This window comes from Petromyzon marinus, chromosome 32, assembly GCF_048934315.1.
Source record: "Petromyzon marinus isolate PM22_M1 ecotype Great Lakes invasive population chromosome 32, UKy_Petmar_22M1.pri1.0, whole genome shotgun sequence".
Classification (NCBI taxonomy): Eukaryota; Metazoa; Chordata; class Hyperoartia; order Petromyzontiformes; family Petromyzontidae; genus Petromyzon; species Petromyzon marinus.
This window is the reverse complement of record NC_133698.1, coordinates 7,052,696-7,071,567: the sequence shown is the minus strand read 5'-3', so window position 1 is coordinate 7,071,567 and position 18,872 is coordinate 7,052,696. Positions and strand designations below refer to the sequence as shown.

Below are 18,872 nucleotides of genomic sequence, written 5' to 3'. Positions count from 1 at the left end.
TCCAATCCTGTGGAACCCATCCAGTGGTCCAGACTGTTATGATGTCATATAGGGCAGTGTGCACAAACGCCACCCTCCCCTCAGCATTTCGCTTGGGAGATCATCCCTGCCCGGTGCCTTTCCTGGTCTCAGACTCTGGATCGCCTTCAGTACTTCCTTAACAGCACCTCAGCCAGCCACTCACAGGGGGTGACTTCTTCCAATATTTGAGGCACCGCAGCCTCAGCAGGGTCATCCCCACTTTGTGCCATGATGTTTTCCTGGCTGAGGGGTTTCCCCTCCCCCAGGACCTCGCAGAAATGCTCAGCAAATCTGCAAACCTGTTCCTGGGGGTCGGAGATTGGAACACCGTTTTTTCCCCTAATGATGGTAAAAGATGTGGTGCTGCAGGTTACTTTTTTGATGGCGTTAAATAGAGATTTGTGATTGCGGGCCACTGAGGCAGACTCGATCTCCTCAGCAACCCGCGACCGCCACCCATCCTTGCAGCGCCTCGCGGCTCTCCGAACCTCCGAGCGAAGGCTGCGTTCAGCCTCAATCTCTGACGTGGGATTCTGTAGCCGATGACAGTGGGCCTGTCGTTTTTTCTCAACTATTCTGAACACCTCTGTCAGCCAGGGTCTCTGGGGAGGTCTGGACCATGTAGCCAAAGCAGCCATTACAGCTGCATGAGTCGGTCTTAAACCTCGCCCATTTACCCTCGACATCAGGAGGAGTGGGGAACGATGCCAACCCCAGCCGCAAGCGATGATGAAATTCTCGCTTGCAACTTTCAGCTAACTGAGACCAGGCCACTTTAGGTTGGAATGGGGTCCTGGGTGTACACCCACCACCGGCGTGAAAGAATGGCAGGTGCATCTTACAGATGACCAGTCGATGGTCAGAGGGCAGATGAGCTCCACGGTCGGTCCTGATGTCAAGGACATGGGCGCACATCCGCTGGTCCATCACTATGTAGTCCAGCAGATGTTCTTGCTTGGACCCGGCATGCATCCATGATGTGTGGATGCGCTGATGCCGGAACAGCGTGTTGGTAATTACAAGCCCATGAGCTGCACAAAAATCTGGCAGCCTCCTACTGTTATTGAGCTGATCTGGCCCATGCCCTCCAATCACTCCAGACCAGGTGCCAGCATCATGACCAACTCGGGCATTGAAGTCACCCAACAAGATGACTATCCCGAGGGGCCACTTTAGCCAGCACCTGTGACAGGAGGTCATATAAGGCATCTGACTCATCGGCTTTGCCTACATCCCTCCACGGGTGTTCGTCTTCGGTGGGGGCATAAGTAACCACGACCACCACTCCTCGCCTCCGGTTGATGGGAAGGCGAGCCCAAAGTAGCCTGGGGCTTACAGCTTCCCACACCTCACCGCCACGCTCCCACGCACCCTTCATTGTTTTGTTCAAAAGAAGAGCCACACCCTGTTTGGCAGTCTGCTGCCCCGAGTCGAGGACTGTCCACCCCTCATGGTAGCATGAGCCAGAACTGGTCCACCGGACCTCCTGAATGCCACAGATCCAGGCGGTACCGGTCCAGCTCCCGACAGGCGTGGCAGCCTCTCCTCCGCAGTGAGCGTTCGAACATTCCACCTGGCCACACGAGAAGTGGCTTTTTGTTGTTTCTGAAGGAGCCCCAAGGGTAGAGATTCAATCTCCTGGCTCCGCCAATTGGGGTTTGGCCAGGAGACGTCATAGACGCCTGTCCCCCTGGGGCCTCCGGCACAAGCTTATTAGTTATATATTTAAGTCGTGGTTTCGTGGTAATGTTTTGAAGGTGGAGGGATTACCAGCCCCTCGCCCCCGTTTAGCCACTGTGGTGGTCCCAGATGCCATGAGGGGAGAGGCCAATCGGGATTGGCCCTCCCCCCACAGCAATGTCCACAACAGAGTTGCCCGTCCGGCACCGCGGGGAGGTGTTTTGATGGACTAATACACACGCGTGCGCTAATCTTCTGGTATGCAGTATGAAACTTGTTCGTGGGTTTTTTCTAAAACGCGTTTTTGAAAGTTTTATTCTCGTTTTCCCACTAACTATACATCTGGGCCTGGATTTGCAAAAAGGACTGAAATTACTTGATTATAAAAAAAATGCAGCTAATGTTGTCCACCCCCCCCCCCCATACTTACTAAAAAAATGTCTGAGACTGAGGGTGTCCTGAGAAAATCTGGGTTATTTAATTGGATTTGTGGTAAGCTTGCGATTTTTATGTCCAAGGGTTTTGTAGTTTGTTTTTGTGAAAATAAGCAGCCTTTTTCTTAAGCCTTCAATGTAAACATTGCCTAATGGTGCATACAAGTCTTGGCTTTGCCACCAATGAATGTAAACAACTCTACCTCGTAATTACTGTCCTTTCTACATTGGTCGCTTTTACCTTTTTTTTTTTGGCCAGGGCCGCTGACAGGGGAGCGCCAAAGTGGCGATTTTCTCCCAGGCCTCACACGGCTGGGCTTGGTTTTTGTCCACGACTTAATTGGGGCTCCACGTGGCCTTCTCGCCCGGGCCTTCAGAAACCTCCTTTGGCAAGCGCCGCTGATGGCGCTCGCGACTGCGTTCTTTCTTTCTGTGCCTGATTTTGGTACGGGAGGCCGTTTTTGGTTTGCGTGGGTTGCGCCGGAGGGGATTGTGAACTTTGACCCTGTTTCGGTGACGTACGTCTGCAGGAGTGCTGAGCGAAGATGTGCTGGATGAACTGGTGACTCGGAATAAGGCAGCGGGTACGTCTTTTGTCGCACTGCTTTTGTAAACTCGGGTAGCTTCCCCATGGGTTCATCTCTCTCTTGACAACGATGGCATTTTGGTAGATGGGCAGCAATCTTTGCCCCCTTGGACAAAGTGCCCACTTTGTAACTAGTGGTGGTACTGGGTGGGGGGCTTTTTTTAGATGTATAAACTCGTGAATTGACACGAGGTATCGAGACGAGAGGTAAAAAGGTAGTTGGATGATGGAGATTAAAGAAGACTTGCTATTAATTCTTTTTTTTGTATGCCGAGTAGCTTTTATGGCTGATTTGGCTTGGTTACTGATACTTTTGCGTAGCTGGCCCATGCCCAGCACCATCAGTGATTATAACAGTTGGTGGGCAGATTTGGTAAATAATTCTGTATCAGACAACTTTACCTCGGTGATCGGATGTCCCATTGTCTGACATCTGGGAGCTTCTATTGGCATCAATGGTGTTGTATAGAGTGTCAACTGTGTCCAAGGACCACCATCTCATGAGTAACGTGACTGGAATGCAAATGCAACCCTGCCACATTTGTTGTAAAGTTTGTCTGACATTGAATGTGGCGTACCACACCTGCTACAGGGTTTGGTAAATGACGCGCAACATAACAGGATTAATCATCCGTGGACCGCCGTTATGGCCTTCCGTGGAGTCACGTGGCCCCTCGCTGGCCGCTTGTTGCACCGTTGCCAGAACAAATGCTTTTGGGCCACTGGAGAAGGAACAAACGGGCACGCCAGGAAAACAAGGACTTTGCTGTCGTACAACCCATTGTGGTTCATATGGCCGTCAACATGTGTTTTTTTTTTTTTTCAAAATATAATTGTCTAGTGATATCGCAATAATAACACACTCTGGGTCGCTCGCACGTTTTGCACGGTCGCGGCGTTCTTTGAGCCGTGCAGAGAGCAGTGGTTGCCACCCGGTGGCCTGCGGAACTTTCAGATGCCAAATTTCATTTTTCACAAAACGCCACGTTTCTTGGTGGTGTCCCCGTCATTCTCTCGTGGGAAGAGCTAAACCCCGTGCCCTGTTACGTCACCTGTACGGAAAACAACCAAGTTAACGCAAACAAAATCTTGGTATTTAACCTGGGGGGGGGGGGCAGAGGCGAGTGGCGGTGGTAAATAAAAGGTAAAATTGTGGATGCCCAGCAGGCACTGCCAAAGTAACCGTACACGTGAACCGATGTGTATGACGTCACTTGGCCACAAGGTGGCGGCGTGACATTGCCAATAACTTGTCCACAATAAAGTGACGGATAGAAGTTTTTTTTTTAGCAGCTCAGACTAAATCTGTGGATATTACCTCCAATCCTTGCTACCTCCCCCCGCCCCCTTACTCTCCACTCCACCCCCGAGCCTACCTATCTCGGGATTATCAATATTTATCATTATTCATATGCAGATTAAGCCATTGCACACAGTGAATGTGCCAGATGGTTGGTTAGTTGCAGAAATCTGGGGTGGGTGGGGGGGAGGTCGTGAAAGTCTGGTGTTTATAATTGCTGGGCTGGTTTGTAGTTTTATTCGGCCGGATGATAACTGGGATAGTATCGCTTGCAAGACTGACCTGGGTCTAAACTATAAATGAAACTTTTTATTTTACCAGGGTAAGGCCTACTGAGCCATATAGCTGTGGGGTTTACCCGCACAGCTTTATGGGGAAAACCCGAAGTAACCGGAGAGAAATCCACGTGACCGCGAGGGAGGGCGACATGCAAAACTCCAAGTTATACGGGGTCACCAAAATGACAGGGATAAAACAATACGGAAAGGCAATTAACTATTCTGGCAGGACATTTACATGCGAAATCGAATACTGTGCGCACGTATAAATATTCCATAAAGCAACATTTACTGCACACGTGAGTCCGCTCTCAAATGAAACTGCAGTGTTATTTTGTGACCATGACACACTTGCAGTGGATTAGTTGCTAAGGACATTGACTTGATCGGTAACATCGCATGCACGGTACAACGCAGCGTATATGCACATCCATTTGGCGCAATAGGCTGCATTTCCGAACATATTCCCGAGTACTGCATAAGGTGGTGCATTGGTAATTGAGTAAATATCTCATTTCATCTTTTCAATTGTTTACCATTTTATGGACGAATAAAGCTGTACTTAAAATTGAATGGAGTCGTGTCCATCCAGGCATGCGTGTATGTCAGATGTCACGAATAAAAAGGATTCAATTTTGTATGGCAAATGGTAATTAAAACTTTCGGAGGAGTTAAAACGTCATTCCATACCCTTTCAGCCTGAAATGTTTTAAAATAATTCGCTTGACGTTGTATGCAAATGTATATATTTTTTTATATTTCAACAGATGCCCCAAAACAGCCAGACACTCTCTACTATGGTAAGGTAACCTTTTGTCAAACAATTCCCGAGTTGTCATTTGTGGTTTTCTGAGGGGTGGGGGGGTAAAAAAAAAAAAACCCTGGCATATTGAATGGGTTGCTGATGCTGCATTAACAAAAACCTCCATTTGTCTAACACAGTGGCCTTAAGGATAAATATTTAGTAGGTGACCACTTTTGGGCAAATGCCCTTTTTTCGGAGCATGTAAATGATTGTGACAGTGTTACTGACAAATTTTGATTATCAAGGTTGTTATCGCATCCTGCCAATTGCCATCCTAAAACTGCTTCCTGCTTCAGTCGGCACTAATTTACTGTTAACACGACATGGAACGCGCTGGGCAATAGCTAGCTGCAGAGGCGATTTCACTTTGGAAAACAAATAGCATTTTGGTGGGCATGGCTATCGAGGATGCCGGCAGTAAAACTGCACCTGCGGTCCATAGGCCAGAAGGGTTCTGGCACTGGGCCCATGCCAACGGCGCTATGCCCACTTGCGCGTATTTCATGTTCACAACATGAATACGGAGATCAATGTGGTTTGTAAATGGTGTTGTGACCACCTGCCCATTTGGGTACCATGCTGGCCATAAACGCTGCTCACCAAATCGCCCTGAAATGTCTGCTTTTGGCATCTCCAGAACCTACATGGGGGTTGAGGCCCGGTTCGTACTAAAATAGTGATCACCAGAGCCTGTCGCATGTGCCCGTGAGGCAAAGTGTCCAGGAGATGGTAGTGCTGGAGCGTCGCAATGGTGTGGATAGTGGGATTTCTCAAGCTTCTCCGATTTATTCTCGTATGAGCAAACATTTAGTGACATTCGGCAAAAATCCCAATGCAGCAGGAACCCCTCCTCCTGTAAGACTCTTGACTTGGTGAGGCTTTGTGGGATAAATACTCACCATTTTTATCAATTGCCCAGCGTTCCTAAGGCTAACGGGGTGAGAACCGTCTTGTATTTTCAGACTACGCTACGCTCTCCAAGGTTGGGCTGGTGTTTGCTGCCATCATGTGCATATCTGGAATTTTGATCCTCCTGAGTAAGTCTGCACAACCACAAGAATTGCGTGATTTAATGGCCTCGGGCAGGGTGCTTAACGCTCTTACGTCTGTTTATTTTGTTCACTTATTCTCTCAAGTGGCATTACTGTTCTCCAGTGCCGGATTATCCTAGTAGCAAAAGTAGCTACATATGCTGGGGGCCCCGCACTGTGGTAAATGCTTTCAAGCTATCAATTCCAGTTCAGTATTTCTGCACTTGCTCTATTACTCTAGTACTACACAGCCTTCAACTTTTATGAATGACTGGGTGTTTACGGTTAGCGATTTATAATCTGGCTGTATAGCAAATGAAAAAATACAATGACTTTACTGTGCAAGTTAAACATTTATAATAGGGTTTTTCCACTCTTTTCTGGCAATAAAACTGAAACCTTTTTTTACGAGGATTCATGTCTGCATTAACCACTACCTGCATTCAAAATGCAAAAAAAAACATACTATGATAATATATACATTGTCCTTGAAACTGATTGGTCCACACCAAGGGACGGCTTTCTTTTGAACCTTGACCCAATTGTCTTTGAGCTGTATGCCTTTTGGCGTCATCTGGTCGAGCACCAATTGGGTCGAGGCTCAAAAGAAAGCCGTCCCTTGGTGTGGACCAATCAGTTTCAAGGACAATGCATATATTGTTATAATGTGTTTTTCGTTTGCATTTTGACTGCAGGTATTGTGGTTAATGCAGACATGAATCCTTGTAAAAAAGGTTTCAGTTTTGTTGCCAGAAAAAAAGGAAAACCCCTATTACGTTTTGGTACTGGCAAAGGAAGTCTAATGATGATTAAACATTTGTTTTAATATTTACATTGTATTAATTTAGGGCCCTCCACTAGCTTAATTTCCGGCACTGGTGTTCTCCCAATTTATCAGACGCCCTGGGGAGTAGGAATTAATCCCTGGTCTCTTTCTTTTTGAGGTCGTTTTGAAAACAAAGCATTTTTAGTGATTGATAGAGCACGGTGCTGCTCTGGGTGGAGGGGGGGGCAGTCTTCCACCAAATGGTTATGAAACGCGTTGCTTAAATGGTTACGGATGTCTTCTGGAAGATTCTTTTCAAACGGCTGACAGTGGCTTCTGCCCTCCTGGATTGGTCATGTGGCTAGATGTGCAGAAACAGTCTTCCGGTATATGGTTCTGAACAACCTAATATAAAAACGCGTCTTCTGGAAGACAAATATATCACCAGGGTTGTTCTAAGAAGCACTTGTGATGTATTTAATACAGCGGGGGGGAAAGTTCTACTTGCAATGTGGATTATTGTGGAAATGTGTAAATATTGGTAATGTCACAATTTCACCCCCCCCCCCCCATCCTCTTTAAGTATCGATTCTCTTTCCTCCACCATACCGTCGTGGTCTTTGCATCGTTTGCAGCGTTTTCCTCGTACCGTTAGCTTAAATGCAATATTTGTATTCCATGTGTTAAGGTATTTAGCTGGCATAACTTTCCACGTGGTACGCCACTTTGTTAAGCTATCATTTGTGGCCAGGTGGCTTCTAGGAAACAGCTATTCAACTCAGTGGGCCTTAGCTGGTAAAATAATAATAAAATAATTAAGTTTAGTATAGACCTTTGCACAAATCGTAAATATCCCAATACAAGACCACAGAGCTTGGGAAATTGGCTATTTTTGCAGCTGCCTTCCTGCTTGTCTGTCATTTCCTGTGCCTCCTGAATCCATACCTGTCTGTACAAAGACTGCGTCTCACATTCTAAATTATTCTGACAATTTGATGCATGGATCATGGGCGTAACAATGAATCTGCATCGTTAATGCCTAAAAAATATATTAATTGTTCTTCACACATGGCTTATCCCTTTTTTAACCAACTGTATAATCTAAACTAATACAACTGAACAATCCATGTTTGGATTATCTGATCGCCTTGACATTGATCGGCCAATGCTTGGAATTGAATGACTAGGTATTAAACGTGTGTGCATTTTAATTTTTTACCGCTTGCCAATTTGTTCTTGCAGGTAACTCCAAACGTTGCCGGAACTGTGGAAAAAGGTGAGCAAGGCCCGTGATGCTGCGTGCATTTTGGTGGCTGACTTTTTTTAAAGTAACTTTTCCCATTTTATGCAAGCTGCTCTGGGTAGGGCCGCTTTAAAATGGATGCTGGTGGCTATGCATGCCTGGTTAATGCAGCATTAAACACAAGCTAAATAAACATGCAGCGCTGTGAAGGTGACGGTTACTGAACCACGAAGATATGAGACGCCCTTTTTTTTGCGTGGGCGTCAGAAGTCTCAATGTCCACACTTTCCCATATATGGCAGTAAAACAAGTCAAATTCCATCTGTGCCAGATAATTTCTGGTTTCATCCCACATGTATGAACTTGCATGACTGTTGTTGGCCAAGCATCCCAATACAGGACCACAGAACTTGGGGCGATCGTTGGCTCCGGTTCTGGCTTCCTTACCGTTTCTTTTGGTTTCTCGCTCCTGAATCCTTTTCTGAGTGCATTACATATTTTTGTATAAATAGGTTTCTCTTGCTTTGTGGCAGATTCATTTTAAAAAATGCTGGTATGAAGCAAAACCCCACGAAGAAAGCTGACTTGCAGAGTAGCACATACAGTACACACAATGTTGTCCCACATTAGACTGCAAAGCCACCTAGGAGTTAATTAAAATGCCCATTTTAATTTATCGGATTTTGGGTAGAAATAGGTTGGCTGCGCATAAGTGAAATCGCACAAACAGGAGCCTGCTTAAAGCGAGGGGAAACCTGTATTATTGTAAGACAATCTTGAATGCAGAGGGATACAATGGATTTGTTTTTGTTCAGACGCCTGAATGGGCTGAATGCCAGGTGCAGTAGTGCACGTTTCCTCAAATCCTGCGACTTGGGAAGTGAAACTTGACAAAGCCCAGCACTGGCGCTTCGTTACCACTACAATTAAAAGCCTAGCGCTCTTTTTGTATTTTCGATTATAAATGTCCCTTTGCACCTCTTCATTGCCTGAGATTGACTCGACAATCCCAGGGTGAACTTTGTCACACACCCCCTCCACCCCTGAAACCGAGAACCCATTAAATCCCCTCCCATTCATTGAACTACAGCTGTGACTTTTTAGTTGAAATCTCTTTTTTTTAAATGAATGTTTTTTTCAGCTACTCCGGAGCCGAACGCAAGGAAGTCCGCGGAAAACATGGAGCACATGCACACAACGTCGGTAATGCCGTGTGATAGGCGCAGAGCGGGTGCACACGCAGTCTGGAATATCCTCCTAACTCCCAATTTTGAGTCCTCGCTATCGGTCTGGCCATTGCGTAGGCGAACGAAAAAGGGAACTGTCAACACGCTTGAAGAGACAGTTGCGTTGTTTGCACATTTGTTTCGAGTAGGTAATGAAAAGATCGCAGGGCCTTTTGTTTATTGCGGCATCATCGTGGACCGCTGATCAAATTATTCAAGGTCAAGCTAAATATAATGGTGTAGATTACAATGAGCAGAGTTAAGCTATGGTGTTAAATGCCAATCATCATAAAGCTTACAAGTACGATAGATTACACTGAGATTTAGTTAATCCAGGGTGATTAATGCTAACCATTGTAAAGCTATAGTAATAGGTTTTACCCTTTTTAACTGGCACAAAAACTGACACCTTTATTCAAGGCATCATGTTTGCAATAACCACAACACAAGCAGTCAAAATGCAAACAAAAGAGACAACTCTGATAATAATATGCACTGTCCTTGATTTGATTGGTCCACACCCGAGACGGCTTTTCTTAGAGCCTAGTCTCCACTGGTGTTGGTCCAGATGACGCCAAAAGGCCAGTGGAGACTACGCTCTAAGAAAAGCCGTCTCGGGTGTGGACCAATCAAATTCAAGGACGGTGCATATTATTGTCAGAGTTGTCTCTTTTGTTTGCATTTTGCCTGCTTGTGTCGTGGTTATTGCAAACATGATACCTTGAATAAAGGTGTCAGTTTTTGTGCCAGTTAAAAGGGTAAAACCTATTACTATATCTTGTTACTGGCAAAGGAGGTTTTATAATGTAAACGTAAAGCTATAGTACTTCAGTTTAAGCTGATTTTTTGTTTGTGTATTGTAATTTTAATACTGACCATTGTAACGCTGCAGTATTATGTGTATATTACACTGAAATTTATTAATCCATGATGGTTCATTCTATAGCGTGTGCCCAGCATGGTTCAGCTCTAATGCTGCAACGTTGTCATAATCTATCATCATAGATGTTAGCATATACTGGAGTTGACTTGACCGGTTACATTTGAAGGCAGAGCAGCTGGCATTTTATTTTTCTGGACGTATAATATTTTATCGTACCTGCTTATTGTGATTTTAAACACGTTTTAAATGTGGCATTGTTTTGGTTTTTATTAATGGTAGGAATATAACTTAATTAAAAATTACCCAGCATGATGTAGTTTGCCGGATCGGCTTGCATGCTTGCATGTCTGTCTGCGTGCACATTGAAATAGTTTCTACATCTGTACGGAAGACCTCTCTTTTTACAAAGGGCCCTATTTACAACAAATGTGTGCTGAAATGTCTCCTCCGTTTCAAACAGATGTTTTAATTCGTGGATGTTCCTCGCACATCCATGGTGTGCTGATGGTTTATTCACCCGTGCCTTGTTTCTTTTTTACACTTGACAGAACCGGTATTTAAAATGACTAAAAATATATTTCAGCATTTTGCAAGCGATTGCAGTTATGAGCTCGAATTTCCAAGTACATTATTCGGTTGTTGGTAGTAGACGTTCACATAACAAACCGACATTGGGCCATCACAACTGCAGTGTGCTTCTATATGCTCACTTTTACAAGGTCCTGTATCAAAATGTAAACATTTCATGACTGGAATCCAGTGTTTCTCTGCCTGCACATTTGTAATAACGGTGTACAATATTATTCTGCATTGTTTTTACATTTTTGTTGTGTATGGATATGTTTATGAATTTTCTATAGTCGCGTTAAGCTCAAATAACGTGTGGTAATTCACTGTCAGGCATAGTGTGGTAGGCACTATACACAGGGCCATAGTTCCTGGTACAGGAGGGGGTGCTCAGGAAAGGCCGGAGGCTTCAGCGGGTTAGGCCTCCTTTGGCATTTTGTTCCAGGCCTCCAATGGCACCTTTCCACAATCCTGGGCACAATCATTCAAAAGTTTATTTAAATTTTTACGTCAGAATGCGTACAGTCACATGTCTACCGCCATTTGTACCACTATATATTTAAAAAATTGGTTTGCAAATTTTAATAACTTGACAAAGGAACACAAGCAGTGTTTTTTTGTCTCTTCGTGGATGTTGTAATGGATTTCAGAATCCAAGCAAGTCGGCGTAGGATGCCAACAGTTTTGCACATAATGCATTTTAAATTCGTGACCTGTTTTTTGTCAGTTGTGATCATAATACTGTCATCGTGTCTCCTTTGTTTTTCTTAATTTCCTTTCATCCATTTTGTTTTTTGTATTTTTGTTTTATTTTAATTTGCTCCTTTTCCGTTCATCCTTTTTTTTGTTTTGGCTTCCGTTAAATTGATCTCCTCGCTTGCCAGGCTCCCCATCCAGGGGAAAGCTGTTATCATACCAGGATAGCACTGTGTGATTTGACGTTCACACAGAGCCAACACTTCAATGCCCGTTGCAGGCGAACTCCTCTCTACACCCCCAGTGCAAGCTCGGCAGTAATAATTACACATATGCTGTGCACATTAACATGCAATAGCATTTGAAATCCACAAGCAATAATGGGGGGGGGGCATGGTGTGAAATGGTGAACGTGTATTTTGGAAAAAAATATTTGGGTGACTATAATTTGCATAGGTTGGTTTTAAAAGTACAGTCACAGGTAATGACTAATGACATTGTTGTAGCCCAGTCAAACAACGTGGTTATGTGCATTACCACATGCATCTCATTTCGCCTGTTTGCAGGCCATGTCACCTGCTAGCTACAGAAAGGGAGTTATCGGTCAATTTTTCTTTCACTGCTATGTGGTGAATTGTGGCCATTCTCTCTGAGCGGTGTCGGGGGCACACTTGGCTGTCATCCGTGATTAAACTATGAAGCAGCACGTTGTACAAACCTTGAAGTCATCTGAAAATGTGATTCCCATCAAATTGTGTGCGTGTGTGGGGTGTGGGGAACCCGATAGTGTAGTGGTTAGCTCGCTGCGTTACAAACCCATTCACCCGAGTTGGTTTCCCACTTTACGAACAACACCAGGTGACAATTATCTTGAACTGGTCCTGGGCCCTCCGCTATGCCACCTCAAATGAGTACCTGGTGCAGTGTTGTTAAACATCGCCACTAGGGAGACAAAAGGACGGTCAGATGTAATTCTGGCCACCCTCGCCCCCTCGTGTGCCGAGCCGGCCTTCATAGGTGCTCGCTAGCAGCACTTGCCCCAAAAGTCTGTCCAGGCTGTGGGGGGTATTTTTTGTCTTTGTTAAAGGAGAGCCGCTATGACAGGTTGCTGGCCTCGTGTGCATGCTGTTCTGTGCTGTCCGAGTGTAAGCAACTAATAGTGAGTCGTGTACGAGTCGCATGACCGCCCAATACAGCCTGTGCCAAAATTATTTGATCGGGGGAGGGGGGGGTTCGCGGTCCACCGGGTCCCCCTATCCTGTTTTCACTTCCCTTTCGTTGTGAAAACAGGATTTACCGACTGCCTGGTGGGGATGTGCTTAATTATTTTTTTTTTACTAATTTGGAGAGACGAGGACCCCTTTTTGGACCATTTCTTTTTTTTTTTTCGGGTTCATCTTCACCACAGCGTGTGTGCGGCGTTCAAGTACCGGAAGGTCGAGCGTGCGACCGATGGTTTCGTGGTGTGGATCGAAACCGCACACGAGGAGTGCGTGGTGAATAGTTGTTCGAAGCACGAGTTCCCCACCCCCTCCAACCGCTCCTACTACTTTGGTCTTGCAACTTACGAATGTTGTTTTAGAACCTACTAATGTTTTTGTAAAAAAAAATAATCCAATAAAGTGTTTTTATGCATATCCCACCCACACTCCTGTATTGTGATCTTAAATTAAATGTCTACTAATGATACATTGCCTGCTCGGTTTCCTGTCCTTTTTTTATTATAGTATGCTGTACTCTACGTGTAATTGTTAGTGTTCATAAATGAGGCTGGGCATGCAACGAGAAGGAGAGGCGAGGGAGGTGTACAAACCCAAGTGGAGAGAAGGCCAAGGAAGTGGTGAAAGATTTGAGGAAGAGATGGCAGCGGCGAGATGCCACGATGGGGTTTGAGGGTCGCCTAACTTAACGGGAGTAACTAAGGCCATGGAAGGAAGTGGTGGGCAGGCCCTTTACGAGCAGTTCTAACCGTGTTCATATTCTTTGGGTCTTTCGGTAAAGTCACATAGGTTCAAAACACTTATAAAATAAACGAAAAAAACTACGTTTCGGTCGCAACACAAGCGATCGTCATCAGGTTGGAAAAAGTGGGGGGAGGGGGGGGGCACTAAAGGATTAAAATAAAGGATTAAAATAGGCATAGCTCAGGCGTCCTCAACCGATCTACGTGACTTTACCGAAAGACCCAAAGAATATGAATTGCTGCAGTCACGAAAGCATTGGGTCAAGATCTAACGGCCCCTGGTGGCCTTTAGTACGATCCCCTGACGTGTGGCCTCCGACTAAACAAAGTGAAAAGGCCCCTTGTAGACTGTGTGGCAGCCGTGTCACCGATGTCTTACTGCTCCTCTCTGAAAATGAGTGAAGAAAGCTCGTAGGCCGATTGATACCATCTTGGAATGTAATAAATAATTTCGCAAACGCAGCGTGTTTTTTGTTATACGCGTGGCTTGCGTGATTTATTTATTTTTTTGCAAGGAGATGGAAGTGGCTTGGATCCATCTCCTCTGCCGAGCCGCGTGTGTGCCGATTTTTCTTCGGCTGCTCTGGTTTCTTCCCGGACGTCGAACGCTCGTTCGAAACTTCCCAATGCAGGACCCGCCTATAAAAGGGTCTTGAGAATAACGAGTGAAACGCTCCCGGATGTACGCGTCGGTTATTAACATAATCTGGGTAGACGCACAACAACCCAACTGTACACAATTCATTCGTTGGTTGTAATTGGGAGCAGTGGCGTAGTGGGTTAACGTCGCTTTGAGCCCCATCACCGCAGTTTGATTCCTGACCATGGCGACCATCGGGCTGAAGATTCCGAGCTGATTTGGCGGTCTTGGTTAGCTCCCGCGCCCCTTCGCCAACCTGCACTACCCAGCGTGCTGAAGAAGTTTGGTCACAACTGCCGTGACCTGGACAGGCATTCATTCGCATCCAACCAAGCGGGTCTTGCCAAAAAAAAGGGCTATGAATGTTCCTGCAGAAAATAATTTGCAGGGATGTTAATAATGGTGTGGCGCTTGAGGGCATGCACACTCGATTAGAACCCGCAATGTGACAGGCTAAGATTGCTTTATTGCAATGCTTTCTCTTGAAACTGGCTGAGCAGGCGCACTGACACGCATTGTAATAATTAAAGGGACAGGACCACCCTGCCTGCGTATATTACATGGCGGTTTGAGTTGCTGCCACCGCCAACCTCCCCATGCTTGAACGTTGTTCGCGTGATGAGATAAACGCGAAGATTTCGGACATTGTGGGGCCCTCAACTCCAATGTCCTGCGGAAGGGGCTTGAAGCCTAATGTAAGAATTGGTCGAATCTATGCTGCTGTAAGAAATGGACATTATGGATTTTTATTGTAATTTAAACTTTTGGCTATAAACATTTTAAAGCTTTCGTGACTAACTGCATGGGATTCATATTCTTGTTTCTTTCGGTAAAGTCACGTAGAAGGGGAAACAATAAAATAAGAAAAATATAAAACAATAAAATTCTCACGACGTTTCGACTGCAACACGAGCAATCGTCATCAGGTGTGAAAACCACAGCAAGAAACTTTGAAAAAAGTGGCGGTTTTTTTAAATGTTAGAAAACGGTCTCCCCGTGCCATACATTCATAGACCACTAGTGTTAAGTGTACAGTGCAGTGCTGAACATGCAATTTTTTTCCTGAAATTGGTCGTTTAAAATGTATTCCAATGTATTCCTTCTGCTTGAGTGGCTTGACCTTTTTGAAAGAAATAAAAATGACCCTCGCTGACTTTCTTGACGACGTTGCACGGTAGAAACATCGCACTTCACAGGGAGTCGTGTGGAGGAGGAAGCAGCTGGGTCGTGTGTGTGTATGTGAAGTTTCTCAGCCATAACTTTATAAAACGGCGGCCCTAAATGAACCTTATGGCGGGACCCCGGGGTCCCATAAGTCCCCGGCTCTCGCATAAAGTGCCTTGCGACATCGTTTTATGTCTGTTGCCGTGTCGTTCGCCTTCAATCTATTACCCTCGAGCTCTACACGATGCGCTGATTACAGTTTCAAAGTTGTGTGTGTATGACTACGGCGATTTAGTGAACGACGGGTGCTTGGTGAAGAACGAGAGGATTGATTTCTGGTGGGTCGCGGCGTTTGTGCACGGTGTGACGGAGTCGCCAAAAATAGATTAGTTTAATTACGATTTTGACTCCCGTTTATTCGGGACCCCGGGGTCCCGCCGTAAGGTTCAAATAGCCGTCGCAAATCGAAACCGTCGGTAAGCCGGGTTGAATGTTTCGGCACATTTTAAATCAACGCTGTTTATCCACTAACATGTCAAAAACACGTTTCGCAAATGTTACGCGCTCCAAAACAATGGGTTTTTAAAAATATAATCTGGACAATAACAAACTCGCACTCGTTCCAATTATAGTGACGTTGATGACAAAGCCGTGTGATGGGGAGCGGTGGTGTAGTGGTTAGCGCGCTGCGCTACGAACCCGGCGGCCCGAGTTCGATTCCCGCTCCCCCTGATCGACTCGGCCTCAAATGAGTGCCTGGTGTGTCGTGTGTAAACATCGCCACTGGGGAGACAAAGGCGGCCGGCCGCGGTGTTGGCCACCCACCCCCCCCCCTCGTTAATGCCGTACCGCCCTTCATAAGGTGCTCACAACACGTGCCACCCAACAGGTTGTCCAGGCTACACCTGGGGATCTTTATCTTTGATGTGGTGGTGATTGATGATGATGGCATTCGGTTGTGTTCTCACGCTACAACAATGCCACAACACTGTGCTGTTGCTCAACAGTTCAGTAAGCGGCACGCGATCCTAAGCTTACAAATTCATTTTTTGAGTACCACGATCCCACTAGGAGGAGCAGCGCATTCGTCAAAAATTAGGAGACATGTACATATATGGAACAAGAATGATTTTTTTTAATGACCCGAGATGACCGTAGCCTTAACACAAACCGGATCGCCATGAAAACAATCGAATAGCGAAGTAACTTTTTTCCCCCTCCATTCACTCATCAACTGCTGCACACCGAAAACACGCACGAATTCCGCATTCACGTTTGGTCAGCCTACATTCGTTAGTTGTACACAACTCCGATGTGGCATTGTGCAATTTATATTCTTCCAGTAGGTGCAAATGAATCATAGCATCTTCGTAAATGAGGCCGCTATGATGGTATACAGTACTACTATGTCGTGACAAGCCCAGCTTAATCAACATATCCGTCTGCACAAAATGCAGTCACCCGCAGATACAAACTGGCCAAACTGGTACGATTTTATCTCGGGGTCCCGTGTTTAGTTCTGTCGGGACACCGGGTCATGTTTTGCATCATGCCGAGCTTGAAGCGAGCAAACAATTTTTTTTAAAGCCGCCCTGCGATACGTCTCATGGCAAATGTTCATGGGAGGGACCCGTCCAATTCTAGGGGTTTGAGGTCATTACCCAAAAGGATTGTGTGGAAAGTCCAGGGCCAAGCATTCAGTAAAACGAGTTCCGTGTCGATTGCCTTTAAACCATACAACGGCTCGGAACGCACAAAGCACTGTGTTTAACTATACTGTGATGGTTTGTAATTTGCCTGGGTCTACAAAAGCGCGAGAAGCGTTTGACACTTCGAAAGTCAGATGGATTGAGGCACCTGTGTTACCTTGCCCTGATTTTTATTTGTTAAAAATACGGTTTAAACCTATACCAATACGAGCGAGTCAACAATCGTTGCTGTGTTATCACAGGACATTGACAGCACGTAGGTCCATCTTCTATTCTAGGTTGTCATTTTAAGATGCCAGGAGGGCATTGACAACTGCCGATCAGTGGTACTGCGTGATTGAATGGGTTGTTTTGGCAGTAGCTCATTTTGTCCATGTATGCCTGTTGAACTTTTTTCGCACTGTACGGTGCCAATCGGAGGTACGGGGGAAAGACAACAAACTAAACACAAAAAGCAGTTCTAAAGAAATTAGTTTTCAAACGTCCATAGAAGTCTGGGAGAGAGTGGTTGTTGTTTTGGGGCAGGACTGAGCATGCTTTCAGGAGGGAGAAGTTAATAGACTTTTCAAGAGGCAGAATCCACGCAAAGCAGCCGGGCCAGACTCTGTCTCTCCAGCCACCCTCAGGCACTGCGCTGACCAGCTGTCTCCGGTGTTCACCAACATCTTTAACACCTCCCTGGAGACATGCCATGTACCAGCCTGTCTCAAGTCCTCCACCATCATCCCTGTGCCCAAAAAGCTAAGGCCAACAGGACTAAATGATTACAGACCGGTCGCCCTTACATCTGTGGTAATGAAGTATTTTGAGCGCCTGGTCCTGGCACACCTCAAAGCCATCACAGACCCTCTCCTGGACCCCCTTCAGTTTGCCTACAGAGCCAACAGGTCTGTGGACGATGCAGTTAACATGGCCCTCCACTTCACCCTACAGCATCTGGATGCCCCAGCATCCTACGCCAGGATCCTGTTTGTGGACTTCAGCTCTGCCTTCAACACCATCATCCATGCCCTGCTTCAGGACAAGCTCTTCCAGCTGAACGTGCCATACACCACCTGTAAATGGATCACATACTTCCTGTCTGACAGGAAGCAGTGCGTTAAGCTGGGAACACAAGTCTCTGACTCCAGGTCCATCAGCACCGGAACTCCTCAGGGCTGCGTCCTTTCCCCTCTGCTCTTCTCCCTGTATACCAACAGCTGCACCTCCAATCATCTGTCCGTCAAACTATTGAAGTTTGCGGATGACACCACCCTCATTGGGCTGATCTCTGGTGGGGATGAGTCTGACTATAGGTGGGAAGCTGACAATCTGGTGACCTAGTGTAGCCAGAACAACTTAGAGTTAAATGCTCTAAAGACAGTTGAGATGGTTGTGGACTTCAGGAAGAATACAGCACCACTCACCCCCATCACCCTGTTAGACTCCCCAGTCAAAATTGTAGAGTCCTTCCGCTTCCTGGGCACTATTCTCTCCCGGGACCTCAAGTGGGAATTGAACATCAGCTCCCTCACCAAGAAAGCTCAACAGAGGATGTACTTTCTACGGCAGCTGAAGAAATTCAACCTGCCAAAGACAATGATGGTGCAATTCTATACAGCGATCATTGAATCCATCCTCACCTCCTCCATAACCGTCTGGTACGCTGCTGCCACTGCCAAGGACAAGAGCAGACTGCAGCGTATCATCCACACTGCTGAGAAGGTAATTGCCTGCAATCTACCAACCCTCGAGGACCTGCACACGACAAGGTCCATGAGGCGAGCGAGGAGATTATGGCCGATTTCTCCCACCCTGGACATTCTCTGTTTCAGCTACTCCCCTCCGGCAGAAGGCTGCGGTCCATCAGGACCAAAACCTCACGCCATAAAAACAGTTTC

At 46.0% G+C, this 18,872-nt stretch overlaps 1 protein-coding gene across 1 annotated transcript in view; it reads left to right on the top strand.

The window, feature by feature from the left end:
* LOC142929624 (uncharacterized) overlaps window positions 1–13,205 on the top strand; it is a 38,858-nt gene extending 25,653 nt beyond the window's left edge. The window contains exons 3-8 of the mRNA XM_076071248.1: window positions 2,666–2,719; window positions 5,067–5,099; window positions 6,067–6,141; window positions 8,144–8,177; window positions 9,286–9,347; window positions 11,705–13,205. Coding sequence (XP_075927363.1) covers window positions 2,666–2,719; window positions 5,067–5,099; window positions 6,067–6,141; window positions 8,144–8,177; window positions 9,286–9,347; window positions 11,705–11,754 — 308 coding nt within the window. The 3' untranslated portion in view covers window positions 11,755–13,205. The remainder of the gene's footprint in view (window positions 1–2,665; window positions 2,720–5,066; window positions 5,100–6,066; window positions 6,142–8,143; window positions 8,178–9,285; window positions 9,348–11,704) is intronic.
* The last annotated feature ends 5,667 nt before the right edge of the window (window positions 13,206–18,872 follow it).